The following is a 16,056-nucleotide window of genomic DNA, read 5'->3' on the forward strand; positions in this document are numbered from 1 at the left end:
ATGTTCCTCGACCCTCCTTTTTTTCTTTTTCTTTAAGGCAAGGAAGAAACATTTGCTGTAGTAGCAGACGTAAACCCGTCCGCTCTCTTCCTGCTGTTGTGTATAGTGTCTGTGCGTCTTTCCCGCTAATCCTCCTTCCCTGCGGTGCAGACGGGCGTTTTCCCGCTGGGAAGGAGCAGGGTGGTTTGGAGACACTTGGCTCTGAGGCGAACAGCTCCGTCTCGGATCCTGTCGGGGACAATCTCCGGGGAAGCGCACAGTTAGACGCACATCACTGTTGTTATTTTTGTCCTCCTGGGGTTTGTGTTTGCAAAAGAACTTGTGTAACCGTGGCTTCCCAAGGTATTTCTGTTAGTTAATGGTCGCCGACGGCACACCGTCATCTGGAAAAGAAATGAGCTGTCACGAAATCTGGAGGCCATTGTGTTAACAACAAGAGATGCTGGATTAAGGTGTAGGTGATAGGTGGTGGCAGTTTTCGTGGTTCTTTTATTTTTATTTTATTATTTTATTTTATTTTTTGAGACAGAGTCTTGCTCTGTTGCCCAGGCTGGAGTGCAGTGGTGTCATCACTGCTCACTGCAGCCTCCAAGTCCTGGGCTCAAGTGATCCTCCTGCCTCAGCCTCCCGAGTAGCTGGGACTACAGGTGCCACCACCATGCCCGGCCAATTTTTTTTTTTTTTTTTTTTCCTATTTTTAGCAGAGACAGGGTCTTGCTCTTGCTTGGGCTGGTCTTGAACTCCTGACCTCAAGGGATCCTCCTGCCTCGGCCTCCCAGAGTGCTAGGATTACAGGCGTGAGCCACCGCACTGGCTGGTTCTTTTATTTTTAAAATCTAGTGAATTCTAGAAGCAAACCTTTTTGCTAAGGGGGTCCCGCGGCACTCAGCATTGTTCTTGGACTGCCCGTTTGGTTTCAGTAGGTCCCCACCGTTCAGTTCCTCGTGTGTCCTGGTGTTTGAGGTCCACACATGGGTGCTCACAGCCACTACCTGCTCTCCGAGCCTCCTGTTTAGTGGCCGTCCCTTCTCTTCTGCTTGCCTGTGTCTGTGCACAGTGTGTGAGAAGGACGGTCTTGCGCTTTCCAGCAGGTGATGCACAGGCTGCCTGGCTTTAGCAATAGTGCTGGTCTGGAAGTGACTTCGGGGTGACGTTGCCACAGATGACAAACAGGAACTGAACTGGGGCTGGATCAGGAGATCTTTGTAACAGGCCTTTGCCCGTGACTGACCCTTTCGTGACCCCTCTTTTGCCCGCGAGCCCTCAGTGCCGTACGTGATGTGTTTCCCCTGTCGCCTGCGTGAGGCTGTGACGGCCCCCTGAGGGCCGAGCCCGGGTGTCCGGCACAGGCCGTCGGCCCCGGGCAGGCCCCCGTGCTTGTTGAAGGACTGGTGCCGACCAGGTGCGTCGTTAAGCAGGTGTTCACTGCCGTTAACCGAGGGTGGCCACATCGTCACTTCTAGTCATGCCTTGTCACCCATAGAGACAGCAAAGTGCTGAGAAGCAGGAGCCGCATCAGGTGCTGATCCTGCAGCCACGGGAATGTGGCTTACAGCCCTGGACACGTGGCTCGTTGTGGGGATGCGGTTTTCAGGCACAGGTGGGCAAGAAAAGTGCACCTGATGGCCTGCTCAGGTGAGCTTTCCCGAGAGGTGGGGAGTGTTCCAGGCCTGCAGGGAGCGGCTGGTCACGCTGAGCACATGAGTGGCGTGGCGGTCGCCGTCTGGGTGCTGGTGGTGTCACAGCACGGTGTTGTCACAGAGTGTCTTCCTGTCGCGTCACCTTCGCTCCTTGCGTTGCAGGTGAGATGAGCGAGAGCCGAGCAAAGAGAGTGAGGATAAAGGAGGTTGACGGCTGGACGCTGAGGATGCTCATCGACTACGTGTACACTGCGGAAATCCAGGTGACGGAAGAAAACGTGCAGGTAAGCGCGAGCTCCTCACGTCCTTTCGCCCTTTGCGCACACGGTTCCTTAAATCAAACAGCAAACCTGGCCGGGCACGGCGGCTCACACCTGTAATCCCAGCACACTGGGAGGCCGAGGCGGGAGGATCGCTTGTGGCCACGGGTTCAAGACCAGCCTGGGAAACGTAACAAGACCCCCCGTCTCTATTTAAAAAAAAAAGAAAAGAAAAGCAAACCCACACAGTGTACATTTTGTACAAAAGTAATAGGATTCAGTGTTAAAATTGCATTTCTAAAGGATGTTTGGAACGATTACATCTTTTAATGTTTTTGATTTCAGCATCTTTTATGTACTTAAGGTTTGAAAACACAAACCCTTCAGTTCCCTGAGCGATGCCTGTTCTTTGACGGAAACACTGTTGCATTCGCTCTCGACTCGTGACTGGCGCTGCCCACAGTTCCTGTTTGTCCCTGTGAAGGGTGCAGTCTGCAGAGGGTGTTTCTGACTGCTGGTGCCTTTCTTCGTTTTCTTTCAGCACCCTCTTGAAGTGACTCTGGGCTCAGCTAAAAGTCGACATTGCATCCTTCTTATTTTCTTTATGAAAACAACTGTTTTACATATGTTACGTAAATGTTTAAGTAACACAGATGGATGTGGAGTAAAAGGTGAAGGTCCCGCTTTAAAACTGCTCTTCTCTTTGAACCTGCCCCGGCCCCGCACACGGGTCCTCTCCTCTCTCCAGGGGCGGCTTCTGTCGTGTTCGGTATGAACCGATTCCGACCACTTTCCACGCATTCATTCTCTCTCTCTCACGCACACACACGCACACACACAGAGTTTTCTTTGCATAAATATATTTATGCCATACTTGTCATTCTGCAGCTTGCTCTGTTCACCGAACAGTGCCTTAGAGGTCTCTACACAGTCACAGATACGAGTCTAGCTCATTCTTTTGTACGGTCTCCTATCATGCCGGTCAGGGTGTATGACTTTTCACCTTTGCAAAACTGATGCAGTGAGTGGATGCTTTCATATTGTCATCCAAAAATTTCATAAGCTACATTCCTCAAAGTAGAATTGGTGGATCACAGAGTACATGCATATTTTATAATCTTTTGGTAGTGATGCCAAATTACCATCTAAAAATTTGTATTTATTTATATTCCTTCCAGCAGGGACACTGTGTTTTGAGGACAATGAAAAGAACTGGGATTAAATTCTTAAGAAATAATCTTTAAATTCTACTCGCACAAACAGGAAATTGTGGGTTCAGTCTTTCGTTCTTTTTACCTAGTATGCTGCAAAGTGTTTGAGTGTGGGGGCTGCGGCCTGCACCCCGCCGTGTTGAGACGCTGCCCACTGTTAAGCGTGGGGCTCTGGCGGTGGGAGGCTGCCTGGGCATGGCTCCCAGGTGGTCTCGTAGCTGTTGCTGGAAGTCCTGTTTGTGAGGTGGGCACTTGGAGACTGCAGTCAGTGTTGGGGATGTGTGTAAAGGAACGGATGTTCACGCCAGATGAACACTCTTTAGCATGGAAGAAAGTGTTTGGTGTATGTCATGAGATCACAGCACGAACACGTCATCGCATTCTGGTTTTTTCTGTGCTCTTAAACTACGTGCTAGATTCTGGGGCATTGTTTGCAACAAGAACTTATCTTGGTTTCTTTTTTCTTCCTTTTATTCATTTTGGTGCACGGGCTTCATTGTGCCCCATGCATGACCTTCAGCAAATGATTTACTGATTTCTCTGATTCACAGGGTGGGCCACACGGGGAAACTGAGGCGATGATTTGGGCCTAAGGACCAAAGCATGTGGATTCCGTCCTCAGTGCTGTTTGTAGTGGTTCTTGAGGTTCTCGGCCAGTTAGGAATTAGGAGGACGCCTCTCATGTCTCTTTGGTGACTGTCACGGTCTAGTCCTGAAATGTCAGCCATCGTAGCCTTTCAGAAAACCTCTTGCCATGCTGATTTGCCTTTTGTGACTATCCCTTAGCTCTTAGAATGTGCAGGAATACACTCGGAGTTACCCTTGGCAGACTCACTAAATGCTTGCCGTTTGTGTAGTTTTCTTTTTTTTTTAAGAAGGGGAGAGATGTCTCTTCAGCATAGGAGTGTCCTGGTATGTAAAGCTTTATTTTAGATTCCTTTGAGAACTACTTGTTTTGGAAAAGCAGTTTAAAAATAAAATCGATTAACAGAAGCTGCCCTTTCCATAACAAATAGTTTCCAGTGAAAATGCCCTTTCCATAACAAATAGTTTCCAGTGAAATATAAAATAAGTTTTTACGTATCAAGATACACCAAAACGTTTCTTCTTGTGTTTTGTATATGTGTTTTGGCCACCTAGACCTCGTCACGTCTTCCTTGCGAAGTGCTGTGCGCCTTGAGGACAGGAGCAGCGTGACGGAGGTCTCTGTTCCCACTGAGCTTGAGCTGGGGTTGAGGAGGCCGTAGCCGGAAGCTGCTCTGCGTCCACACCTGAGAGTCCAGAGAGCGCGGGCAGAGCTTCGGTGATTCACATGTCTGTTGTTGTTGGCTTAGTTTTTCTTTAGACCTAAAATCAAACCTTTTGCCAGGTGACCTCTCGTTAAGTTTCTGTTTTAGCCCTAAAATACAACATTGGGGTGGCAGATATGTTTGGGATTGCATGTTTCTGTGTGAAGTCACAGCGCCAGAGAGCGCCGAGGTCCAGCCGTCCAGAGTCGGGGGGTGACAGGACAGGACCCTAACTCTGGTTGTTCTGACTCCTAGTTGGGGTCTCCCCACGCTACATGCGGTCTCCCATGCAAATTCAAAACAATGTAATAGTGTTTGAAGTGAAGGTTATTAACTTTCAGTTAGAATGAGGGAAGAGGAATTCGAAAAATTAACTCCAAAGAAGGAATAATTGTTACTGTATTTTATAAGCAATTGGGCTTTAATTTTTGGCTATTTAAAGTTTTCCAGTTTGTGTGTGTGTGGGTGTGTGTTTTGCTGCTAGTTTTTTTAGGTTTTTAAACTTTGGTTTTAAATTCGGGTTTTTGTTTTTATGTATGGCAAAGTTGGAGGATATTTTGAGCTAAGTGAGTTTATAGTTATTTGTTTTTTTAAAGAGAGATCGAAGGAGAACACACATTTTGCTGTGACCATTTTTTTAATTTGACTTTTTTGTTGTTGCTGCTGTTGAGTTAATTAAAATCTAGCTTGTGTCTGGAGTTTCCAGGAAAGGTTTTGAACTGCACAAGTCTGGGGAGTAGAGAAAATATGGCTAAAGGCTGCCGGGAAGTGCGCTTTTTAACTTTTGGGGCTTATGGACTCCTTTGAGAGTCTGAAGAAAAACTGTGGCCCTTTCCTCAGGAAAGGCACATGAGCACACACGCTGTTCTGCACACGGTTTCAGAGAATCCACGCGCTTTGCTGCCTGCCTCCCACTGTTAGGAATACTGGGCTTTAGGGACAAGAGCATATATATGAATGCATCTATAGATATGAATATATAGATATGTACATAAAGGATTATGTACATATGTACTTAAAGGCATTTAAGTTCTTTTTAATTTTTGATATAAATAGCACTATGATGAATATTCCTGTAGCTGTGCATATCCACATTCATAGTTTGTTTTGTTGTCTGATGTAGCAGCCCAGGGTTCCTCTGAAAGCCCGGCTTGTGTGCCGTGAGTTAATTTGGGGGATCTGGCCACAGCCAAATGTGACGTATTGATTCTCACCAGGACCTTTCTCCCCGACTCCGCCATCCTCCTGGGTCAGCCCCCCAGGTAGCTGGGCTATGGGGGTCGCCACCATGCCTGGGTAATTATTCTGTTTTTTAGTAGAGACGAGGTCTCACTCTTGCTCAGGCTGGTCTTGAACTCCTGGCCTTAAGCGATCCGCCCGCCTCGGCCTCCCAGAGTGCTGGGATCACAGGCGTGAGCCACCGCGCCCGCCCACTAGGACCAGTCGAGGAGCCTTAGGAGCTGGGCCTCAGGACTCTGCTTGCGGAACAAAAGGGGGAGTATTCACCTTCCTTCCGGCTCTTCCCCGCTGCCCGAGGGCGGCCCCACCGCGACACGTCCTCTGTGCTTCCCCCTGTGCAGGGGCGAGTGCCCGTGAGGCACTGAAGTCCCGGGGTAGGAGGCCGGGGACAGTATGGCCGGGCTGGGTGAGGACCGTTACTTTACTTCTTCACCAGGGTGATCAAAGCCTGCTTGGACCTGTTCGCTGCTGCAGCTTGAGCAAGAGGTGGAGCTGAGAGGCTTTGCAGCAGGACACGGGAAGTATCCTGCGCAGATACGTTCCTAGAAATAGAGTCTGTAATCCTGGCTCAGAGGACACCCAGCGTTCTGTCTTTTAAAATACAAATACCCATGGGAGTGACAAGTTGGCCTGCAGTTTGGCTCACAGTGAGGTGCTCCGGACTCTAGGACTGGGCGCCAGCAGGGGTGAAGCAGATGTGACCCTCCTGCCGTGGAGCTTTTCCTCCTTTGCAGAGAGTGACAGTAAACGTGGGAACAGGCACGCCAGGTCGGCCTGACAGTGGCAGGTGCTGTGAGCAGGTGCATGAAGCGGTGCAGTTACAGGGGCTTGACAGGGAGTGACCCGCCAGGTCTGCGTGGAGACTCGGGGTGGGCGGAAGGGAGCGAGGGGAGGGTGTGGGGAGGAGGGCGAGGCCCCACTGCATTTGCTGCCCACTGTGCGTTCTTCCTGGAGGCTGACGTGCCGGAGAGAGGGGGCCTGGCTTCCGGAGTGTGTGTGCACTCAGTGTGTGCGCTACATGGGCTGTAGTCATCCTTAGATCCTTAGTGTCATTAACATTCAAAGTAGATAGCAGATTACGATTGCTCTTTTTTTGATGTTTTAGAATATAGTTCAGGATCTTAGAGTGCCTTCGGGTCATTTTCATCAATCTCAGGGTTAATACTAGTGCAGCATAAATAAATGGAAATTCCCCATTAGATGGTGGCTGGGGGATTATTGTATCATTGCAATTCTACTTCATGTGAGACAGCACTATTCAACTGCTCCTTTGCTTTAGAGAGCTCAGAAAATACAGTTTTAAAGACATAAATGTACTTATTGGACCTTTTAGTTACAATGCTCAAGATATTTTTGTGCCCTAAATAGCAAATGAAGAAATCACGCCTTTACATTGCTGGGTGTTTCTTCCATTTGTCCCCAATAGCACAGTTTATCCACTTCGGTAGAAAGTGAGCCATGGGTTTGTGGTGGCCCCAGATTAAAGCACATTCCTCTTTTTCAGTGATATGTAAAACCACAGGAATCAGAGTGGTACCAGATATCGAAAGAATATTAAATCTGATCTCCCAAATCAGAGTTTTCCAAATTCCAATCATTTGTGTGCCACCTTCCTGATTTTGCTATATTCTGTATTGCTAATACTACTAAATATTTAATGTATTTCTCTGCAGTGACTCAATTTTTGTTTAAATAAATTTATTTGAGAAAGAATGTTTACATTATTGAAATAAAAGGAAGGTAACTTTAAAAATATATTCCTGTTGACACAAGAGCGTTTATCTGTGTGCTAAAATCATCACACCCATTGTGGCTAACACTGCTCTCGTAGCAGGCCTGACCCGCTGGGTCCCTTGTGACCTTGGGCAAGCTGCCCCGCGTCCCCAAGCCTCTGTGCGCGTGTGCTGGGGACGATGAGGCAGCGTCGCCTGCCGAGGGCTCCGCCTGTGAGTGGTGACTCAGAAACTGGGAGCAGCTAGAAGAGTGCGTCGGCCGCGCGGTCCTTGTCTTTCTTACTCTTGCTGAAAAGACCAGGGCTGGAGAGTTAGAAATGACATGGGCTCTTCCCTTCTGCTCCCGGACATGGGGCTGAAGGGTTGGAAAAGAGTAGACCAGAGGGTCGGCCAGTTTGACTGCATCCCTCGCGTCCCGTGATTGGCCAAGACACTAAACCCTTTAGGGTTTGGCTTCTTCATCACACAGATTAGGAAGTTGGCTTTGATTTGATCCCAAAGCATCCAGCCTACGGGGTTCTGATCATAGGATACGGTTTATCTGAAATCAGAGCATTTTAAATTTTGTTTTGTTTTAACTGGCCATTTAATACACAAAATAAGCTGGGAGTTGGTGTGGCCCCGGCTGGTTTCCTGCTTTCGTGATGCATGACCGATGGCCACCGGGGGTCATGCGTGACCAATGGCCGCCGGGGGTCATGTGAGCAAGTGGGTCGGTAAGTAGCTGCCTTTGAAGCCGGATGTCATTAATTCCATAATTGTGAGCTATTGAAGTCTAGTCCTAGTAAAATTGCATCATAAAACTGAGGCAGTTTTGAAGGATGTACTGACAAAAGAAAAACATGAATAAACTCTTATTACACATTTGACTCAAATTTAAGTTATGTTTAATGTGTTTGCCAAGCATGCAGCTACTTATCTCTGCCGTCAGTAAACACTGATATGTGAGTTTCTAGCCACTTGGGCCACTCTTGAAATGGCGTTTACATCTCTGAGCTGGGTGACTGTTCGGCCCTTCCAGATCAGACGTTCTGCAGTTTTACGAGTTTCAGTCTCCTGATAAGGTGGATCTGGACTTGGCAGTGAGGGAGTTGAAATCAATAAAGCAAAATAAAATTTAAAAAGCCTGCGATAGCTACTCTTTAGAGGAATGTGTGTATAAGTGTGGATGTGTCTATTAGCATAACATACCAATCACTTTTTTCACTTAGGTATATATCTTAGAAATTGTCCCATTTATATCGTTTTTTCCTTCTTTGGAATGACGGCAGAGTTTTCCATTGAATGATCACAGTTATTTAGCCAGTCTCCTTGTGATGGACACGTGGGCTTTTCTCTGACTTCTGAGATCACCCACAATGAGCTGTGACGAATGTCTTGCACATGTGAGATTTTGTGCACATGTCAGTGTATCTGTAGGTGAAATGGCTGGGTTGGAGGATGTGTGCATTTATAATTTTGAATTTGGAATAAACGTTCTTCGTGGCGGTTGAAGCAACGTATACCCCCCAGCAGTGTGTGGATGAGGCTGTTTCTGCTCAGCCCCCCCCAACCGCCACTGTGTGACCCACAGTTTGAATCCACCTGTGTGACCGTGTTTCTTTAGGAAGATGCTGCTTGGAGGGGTGATCGTGCCGTTTGTGCCAATTTCACAGAGACTGAATGTCACACTGAAGACCACTTTCCGAGCCGTGTGGACTTGCTGAATTAAATGGCTGCACCGTTAAGCCTCTTGGAACGGGATTTACGCTGCGCCAGAGCAGTTACACCAGCACGGAAAACCTCCAGTGTGAAAATTACCGGCACATTGAAGCCTTCCTTGGAGATCCATTCTCATAGCATAATGAAACCTCTTGTACACGTTGTGCAAAAGGTTTGGCTATAGCAGCATTATTTATACTTTCTCTTAAATTCAGAAGGAAAAGGCATTATATCTGGATACTGTTTCCATTTGTTTAGAGGAAACTAATATTGGTTGGTGGAGTTGGGGGCTAAAACACACAAAGAAACTCCCCTCCTAATTCCATGCATTACTATCTGTGTGTGTGTGTGTGTGTGTGTGTGTGTACATACACACACACAGCCTTTAGGCCCAAGAGTTAGAGCTTCTGTCCTTCAGAAAATAAGAGTAGTTTGTGTCACAGAGAGAGACCAATGCTCTTTCTTTTTTACATTTAGGATCATCTAGATTTGGGAAAATCATAAAAGATATTCATAAACCACTATTTCTTTATTCTCCTTGGGCTGAAGTGTGATGTGTGAAAGTCAATTCCTGAAGGAACTTAGAAAATTTTATCTATTTTTTATGCTGATGTTGTCTCTTCTAAAACTGACCATTGTTCTAATAGCTGAGGGTTTTCCCGCTTGGCTTTTATAAAAGAACAATAGATGTTCAATAATGTTTTTAAATGCAGTTTTCCTCCGTCATTCGACTTCCAGGCGTGATCCTTACTGTAGCGCTGCGCTGACTCACGGGGAAGGATGTTCCATTACTGACCTGTTTGAGCAGCACTTGGAGTGGTGGATGTAGTATTTATAGTGAACATGGGGGTTAAATCCTAAGAATAGCCTGTAATTAATATAAAATTGCTTAGAGATATTAAAATAAAAATATAGATTAAAAAGTTATTAGGCAGTTACCTTTTGTGCTTTCCTTTTTAGCACACCTATTACATTATAGAGAAACTATCTGCTTATACCTAGAGACTGTTGAATTTAAAATTGTTCCACCCCGGCAGGAAAGCTGTCTGTCGTGTTATTCACACAGTGGAAAAGCAGGCGTTCAAAAGCGCGGTCGGTGGTGGTCTGTGCTGCTCTGGGCCCAGGCCTTGTGAGGAAGCAAAACCGTTTCGTTGAACCGTAGCACCCCTAGCATTCTAGGGATTTCTCTTTCTAAAAGTCAAAGGAACACTGTTTTAATGCTTGGAAAACAAAACATTGTAATCTAACATGATCTGGTATCACTTACATGGTGACCAGGGAGAGACCTTGGAGAGATTCCTTGGAAATGACGGGCATGCGAAGAGTCATTCCCATCACGCGGTGCACGTCACTCTTGCGCTTGTTTCCTGTGGGACGTTCGAGTGGGTGCAGATCTGAGCTGTGGCCGAGCTGCTTGTGCCCGTGCGGGTGGTGGGCAGAGACCGTCCCGCAGCCCGTTGCCGGGCGCGTTTGTGCCGGTGCGGGGTGGTCGGCGGAGACCGTGCCGGGCGCGTTTGTGCCGGTGCGGGGGAGTCGGCAGAGACCGTCCTGCAGCCCGTTGCGGGGCGCGTTTGTGCCGGTGCGGGGGAGTCGGCAGAGACCGTCCTGCAGCCCGTTGCGGGGCGCGTTTGTCCCGATGCGGGGTGGTCGGCAGAGACCGTGCCGGGCGCGTTTGTGCCGGTGTGGGGGAGTCGGCAGAGACCGTGCCGGGCGCGTTTGTGCCGGTGCGGGGTGGTCGGCGGAGACCGTCCCGCAGCCCGTTGCGGGGCGCGTTTGTGCCGGTGCGGGGTGGTGGGCGGAGACCGTGCCGCAGCCCGTTGCGGGGCGCGTTTGTGCCGGTGCGGGGTGGTCGGCAGAGACCGTCCTACAGCCCGTTGCGGGGCGCGTTTGTGCCAGTGCGGGGGGGTCGGCAGAGACCGTCCTACAGCCCGTTGCGGGGCGCGTTTGTGCCGGTGCGGGGGGGTCAGCAGAGATCGTCCTGCAGCCCGTTGCGGGGCGCGTTTGTGCCGGTGCGGGGTGGTCGGCAGAGACCGTCCTGCGGCCCGTTGCGGGGCGCGTTTGTGCCGGTGCGGGGTGGTCGGCAGAGACCGTCCTGCGGCCCGTTGCGGGGCGCGTTTGTGCCGATGCGGGGTGGTCGGCGGAGACCGTCCTGCGGCCCGTTGCGGGGTGTGTTTATGCCGGTGCGGGTGGTGGGCAGAGACCGTCCTGCAGCCCGTTGCGGGGTGTGTTTATGCCGGTGCGGGTGGTGGGCAGAGACCGTCCCGCAGCCCGTTGCGGGGTGTGTTTATGCCGGTGCGGGTGGTGGGCAGAGACCGTCCCGCAGCCCGTTGCGGGGCGCGTTTGTGCCGGTGCGGGGGGGGTCGGCGGAGACCGTCGCGCAGCCCGTTGCGGGGCGCGTTTGTGCCGGTGCGGGGTGGTCGGCAGAGACCGTCCCGCAGCCCGTTGCGGGGTGTGTTTATGCCGGTGCGGGTGGTGGGCAGAGACCGTCCTGCAGCCCGTTGCGGGGTGTGTTTATGCCGGTGCGGGTGGTGGGCAGAGACCGTCCTGCAGCCCGTTGCGGGGTGTGTTTATGCCGGTGCGGGTGGTGGGCAGAGACCGTCCCGCAGCCCGTTGCGGGGCGCGTTTGTGCCGGTGCGGGTGGTGGGCGGAGACCGTCCCGCAGCCCGTTGCGGGGCGCGTTTGTGCCGGTGCGGGGGGGGTCGGCGGAGACCGTCCTGCAGCCCGTTGCGGGGCGCGTTTGTGCCGGTGCGGGGTGGTCGGCAGAGACCGTCCCGCAGCCCGTTGCCGGGCGCGTTTGTGCCGGTGCGGGGTGGTCGGCAGAGACAGTCCTGCAGCCCGTTGCGGGGTGTGTTTGTGCCGGTGCGGGTGGTGGGCAGAGACCGTCCCGCAGCCCGTCGCGGGGCGCGTTTGTGCCAGTGCGGGGTGGAGGGCAGAGACAGTCCTGCAGCCCGTTGCGGGGCGCGTTTGTGCCAGTGCGGGGTGGTCGGCGGAGACCGTCCCGCAGCCCGTTGCGGGGCGCGTTTGTGCCGGTGCGGGGTGGTGGGCAGAGACCGTCCCGCAGCCCGTTGCGGGGTGTGTTTGTGCCGGTGCGGGTGGTGGGCAGAGACCGTCCTGCAGCCCGTCGCGGGGCGCGTTTGTGCCGGTGCGGGGTGGTCGGCGGAGACCGTCCCGCAGCCCGTTGCGGGGCGCGTTTGTGCCGGTGCGGGGTGGAGGGCAGAGACAGTCCTGCAGCCCGTCGCGGGGCCCTTTGCTTGTGCGTTGCAGGTGCTGCTCCCGGCGGCCGGGCTGCTGCAGCTGCAGGATGTGAAGAAGACTTGCTGTGAGTTTCTGGAGACCCAGCTCCACCCTGTCAACTGCTTGGGGATCCGGGCTTTCGCGGACATGCACGCGTGCACGGAGCTCCTGAACAAGGCCAACACCTACGCAGGCAAGTGCCGCGGCCGGCCGGTCCGAGCCCAGGGGGAGCCCGGAACTCTCGGTTCTGATGTGACTCCACAGAGGCCTCTGGAAAGTTCCTTTATAGAGGTGCAGTTAAAATTATGTTACTATGACGGTAGCACTGCATGACTGAAGCAAACTCATAACATTGTGAACTTAAAAAAGCAACTGTGAATTGGTATTGGACCTGACTAATAGAGTAGTTTTATGCAAGTATTGATTTTGACTTCCTGTGTGTTTTTCTTTCAGAATGTCAAATGAATAGGCATATGAAAAAGCATGTGCCTGTGAAACTAAGTTATTTTATCTCTGACACGATTTTCTTGCATCCATGAAAACACTTTTGTGGCTTAAAAAAATCTTCAAAGCAGTGAAATCTGGATGGTTTGAGTGGAGCAGAAAAGTAGAGCCCTTGTGTGCAGCCCTCTCCTGGACGCTGGTCGCACGCACAGCCTCCACGGCCTCCCCTGTGGAGGGGGGTGGGGGGCCCTCGCTGTTGTGGAGCCGCCACTGGGACAGCTGTGCGCCACCGTCCCCGACTGTGCGCGCCCCTCGCCGGCTGTGCCATCGTCACCGGCTGCGCCCCAGGCCCCGGTGGCGGAAACCCCTTTACCAGCTGTCCAGCATCCCCCACCGTCTTGCTGTCCTTCCCACGTGGCCTGTAAATGATCAAACTTTCTGTGTGTCCAGCTGTTTTCTTTGTCTTCAGTGAAACTTTGCTCTTCCCCCAAACCTGTGTGCTGGGGGCGAACTTCTGAGGGGCCACTCCCCCGTCCCTGGGTGGAAGGCGCTGGGGTCTGCCACACTCTCTGTCTAACACCCGGGTTATCTCTTCCTCCTTCTCTTCTGCCTCCAACAACGTCAAAATCTGTGCCACCGGCTCATTCGAGACTCCGCCTTTCCTTTATAAAGGTGACTCACTTGACCCCTTAGGCCACATTGCCGGGCATGTCAGAGCTTGTTGGTCCCGACCTTTGTGCTGACCGTATTTCTGTCAATACCTTCTCGTTCTGTTGTCGGAATTCATGAATCTGTACTCGCTGGCCCAGCTCTCCCAGCCAGCTCTTGGCTGCTCAGTGAGACCTGGTGGTCGGTCATTGCCGCTTCTGTGCCCGGCACTGCTCCAGCTGCCGTGGGTGGCAGGTGAGGGATCAGTGCGGTTCAACCTCCGCTTAGAAGGAGTTTACAGCCTAGAAATAACAAACTCATCCCCGAGTTTAGTATATTTATTTGGATTATGCCTTGTATATTTGTTTGGATTATCTGTAAAGTCAGTTATGAGATTTTCTCCCATAGAAAATTCGCAGCAGTCACTCACCCACCCGTCTGTAGTTGGGGCTCGGAACCGCTGCTTGGGACAGACACCTGCTAGGGCGAGGCCGGGACTCGAATGCTGCCCTCTTCAGAGCACTTGTGTTGAGGGAGTGGCTCCGTGCTGGCGTTGCTGGCCTTGACCCGCGGCAGGCGTGCTGAGCCGCAGATGCGGATTGTTCAGGGTCTGCTGCAGTGTTGATTTGCTGGCGCGCAAGAATCCGTCTTCTGAGAACTGCGAGTGCACTGGATGCGCAGCACTTCCGGGCGGAAGTCGCGCCGACCTCGCCAGTGCTTGCTGAAAGGGTCAGTCATGTTTATATTCCTGTACTCGTGATGGTGCTCGTTCATGTCTCGGTGAACTACCTGCAGTCTCTGCTCTGCTGACAGTTGTTTTTAGCTTATGTGAGTCGGCTGTTTTCAAGTTTCTCCAAAACTGTCTGTTAGTGGAACTGTGAGAGGTGGAGTTGGTTGTGCTCTTTGATGCACAAAAACTTTTAAGTTTGAGATATTCCCATTTGTCTATTTTTGCTTTTGTTGCCTGGGCTTTTGGTGTCATATCTAAGAAATCGCTGCCAAATTCAGCGTCATGAAACTTGTCCCCTGTTTACTTCTAGGAGTTTTATGTTTTTGGGTGTTATGCTTAGATCCTTATTCCATTTTGAATTAATTTTTATATCTGATGTATGTGGTCCACCCTCATTCTTTGGCATGGGGGTGACTGCTTTTCCAGCACCGTTTGTGGAAGAGACTGTCCTTTCCCATTAGATGGTCTTGGAGCCCTTGACCAAGGTCATTTTACCACATGCGTGAGGATTTAAAAATATCCGAAAGGTATACGTTGAAAAGTCTTCCTTTCACCCTTGTCCTTCATTTCTCTTCTCCCTAAAGATAATCACTGCTCTAGTTTCTGATTTTTGTTTTGTGCTTTGGGAGGGGAGGCTGGGAAACCCCTTCGCATGGTTCCCGTAGCAACAGTGTGAAGTCCGTCCACGCAGACAGGTGTTTCCGTACCTGGCCTGCGTCCATCCTGCTCAGGGCCTTCCGTAGGCGACTGCTTTCACTAGTTCCTTCTATCTCTCGCCAATGTACAATGTCTTATTTCTACCCCTTCTTACCCCAAAAGTAGCTAACGTGCTATATATACTGTTCTGCACCTTGGTTTTTAGTTGGCAATGTTTCTAAAAGCTCTTTTCGTATCAGGAGTATCCTTGTTCTTTTCGACAGATGCAGACCATTCCTTTGTGTGGATGAACTGTGTCTTAACCAGTGCCTGCTGATAAACTCTCTGCTGTAATTATTAAAACAGTGCTTCAGTGAATGACTTCAGAGTGTGTCATTTCGTAAGTGGTCAAGCATGTCTGTAGGACGGCGTTTCAACACTGCTCTTTGTAAAGCTTGTGCTGATGTATCCTCCTACCAGCAGCAAGAAAAGCGCGCTTTCACAGTCGAGTCTTGTTTTTGTTTTTTTAACTTTGATGTTCGTGGTTTTGTGGCTTCAGTCCGGGGAAGAAATATTCATATTCTGTCATTTTTACCAGTGGTAGTGGTGACGTAAGAGCATTGACTGTCTGAGCACCAGAGAGACAAGCAGTGATTTCCATCGAAGGCGCATGGAGTGACAGGTGGGGGCACCCACCGTGCCCGTCTCCCCACGGTTTCTATGAACTGATTTCTATCTAAAGGTGTTTTCAGTTGCTGTTTGGTACCTAGAAGTTTGAATGTGTGTAGAGGAATCTTAACATAGCGATTTGACACTATTAGTCACGCCAGGTTTGTGTTATCTTAACGTTCTGTGAAGGTCAGACCCAAGGTTTTCCCAAGTGACTCACTCACGGGCGGGTCGCGACGCGGCTGGGGATGCGGCTGGGTCAGCGCCGCCCCGCCCCCCGTCGGCAGCCTGCGGTGCAGCCTCGCCTGGCGGTTCTTCCTGAGACCGAGAGAGTCCCCTCCCCGTTAGGGACGTTTCACGTTCCCGTATCAGTTTTGTGCGGCTTCTTCTGCCCTTCAAAGTTTGACATCCGCTGTTTTTCTCCTACAAATGTAGAATTAGGTAAACGTTTTTATCTTCAAATGACAGGGAGATTTGCTTTATTGGAACGGAATTAGTTATAGGTATTTTTAGAAAAGCCCCTTTCCCTTCTCACCACAAAGCATTCTGAGGCGTAAAACTACAGTGGTGAGAACATGGCTAACAGATTCATTCAGACATGCACGTATGTTTGGGCGTGTGG

At 50.7% G+C, this 16,056-nt stretch overlaps 1 protein-coding gene across 9 annotated transcripts in view; it reads left to right on the forward strand.

Annotated features, from left to right (window-relative positions):
- The window catches only part of KLHL2 (kelch like family member 2), a 69,018-nt gene that overhangs the window by 23,397 nt on the left and 29,565 nt on the right, over positions 1 to 16,056 (forward strand). For 5 of the 9 annotated variants that reach the window (XM_069493717.1, XM_069493724.1, XM_069493721.1 and 2 more), the window contains 2 exons: positions 1,803 to 1,924; positions 12,338 to 12,500. In XM_069493717.1, coding sequence (XP_069349818.1) covers positions 1,803 to 1,924; positions 12,338 to 12,500 — 285 coding nt within the window. Of the gene's footprint in view, positions 1 to 1,145; positions 1,636 to 1,802; positions 1,925 to 12,337; positions 12,501 to 16,056 lie in introns of those variants that run through there. The other 4 variants (XM_069493722.1, XM_069493723.1, XM_069493719.1 and 1 more) reach the window with 3 other exon arrangements.

The sequence above is a fragment of the Eulemur rufifrons genome, chromosome 18 (assembly GCF_041146395.1).
Source record: "Eulemur rufifrons isolate Redbay chromosome 18, OSU_ERuf_1, whole genome shotgun sequence".
NCBI lineage: Eukaryota > Metazoa > Chordata > Mammalia > Primates > Lemuridae > Eulemur > Eulemur rufifrons.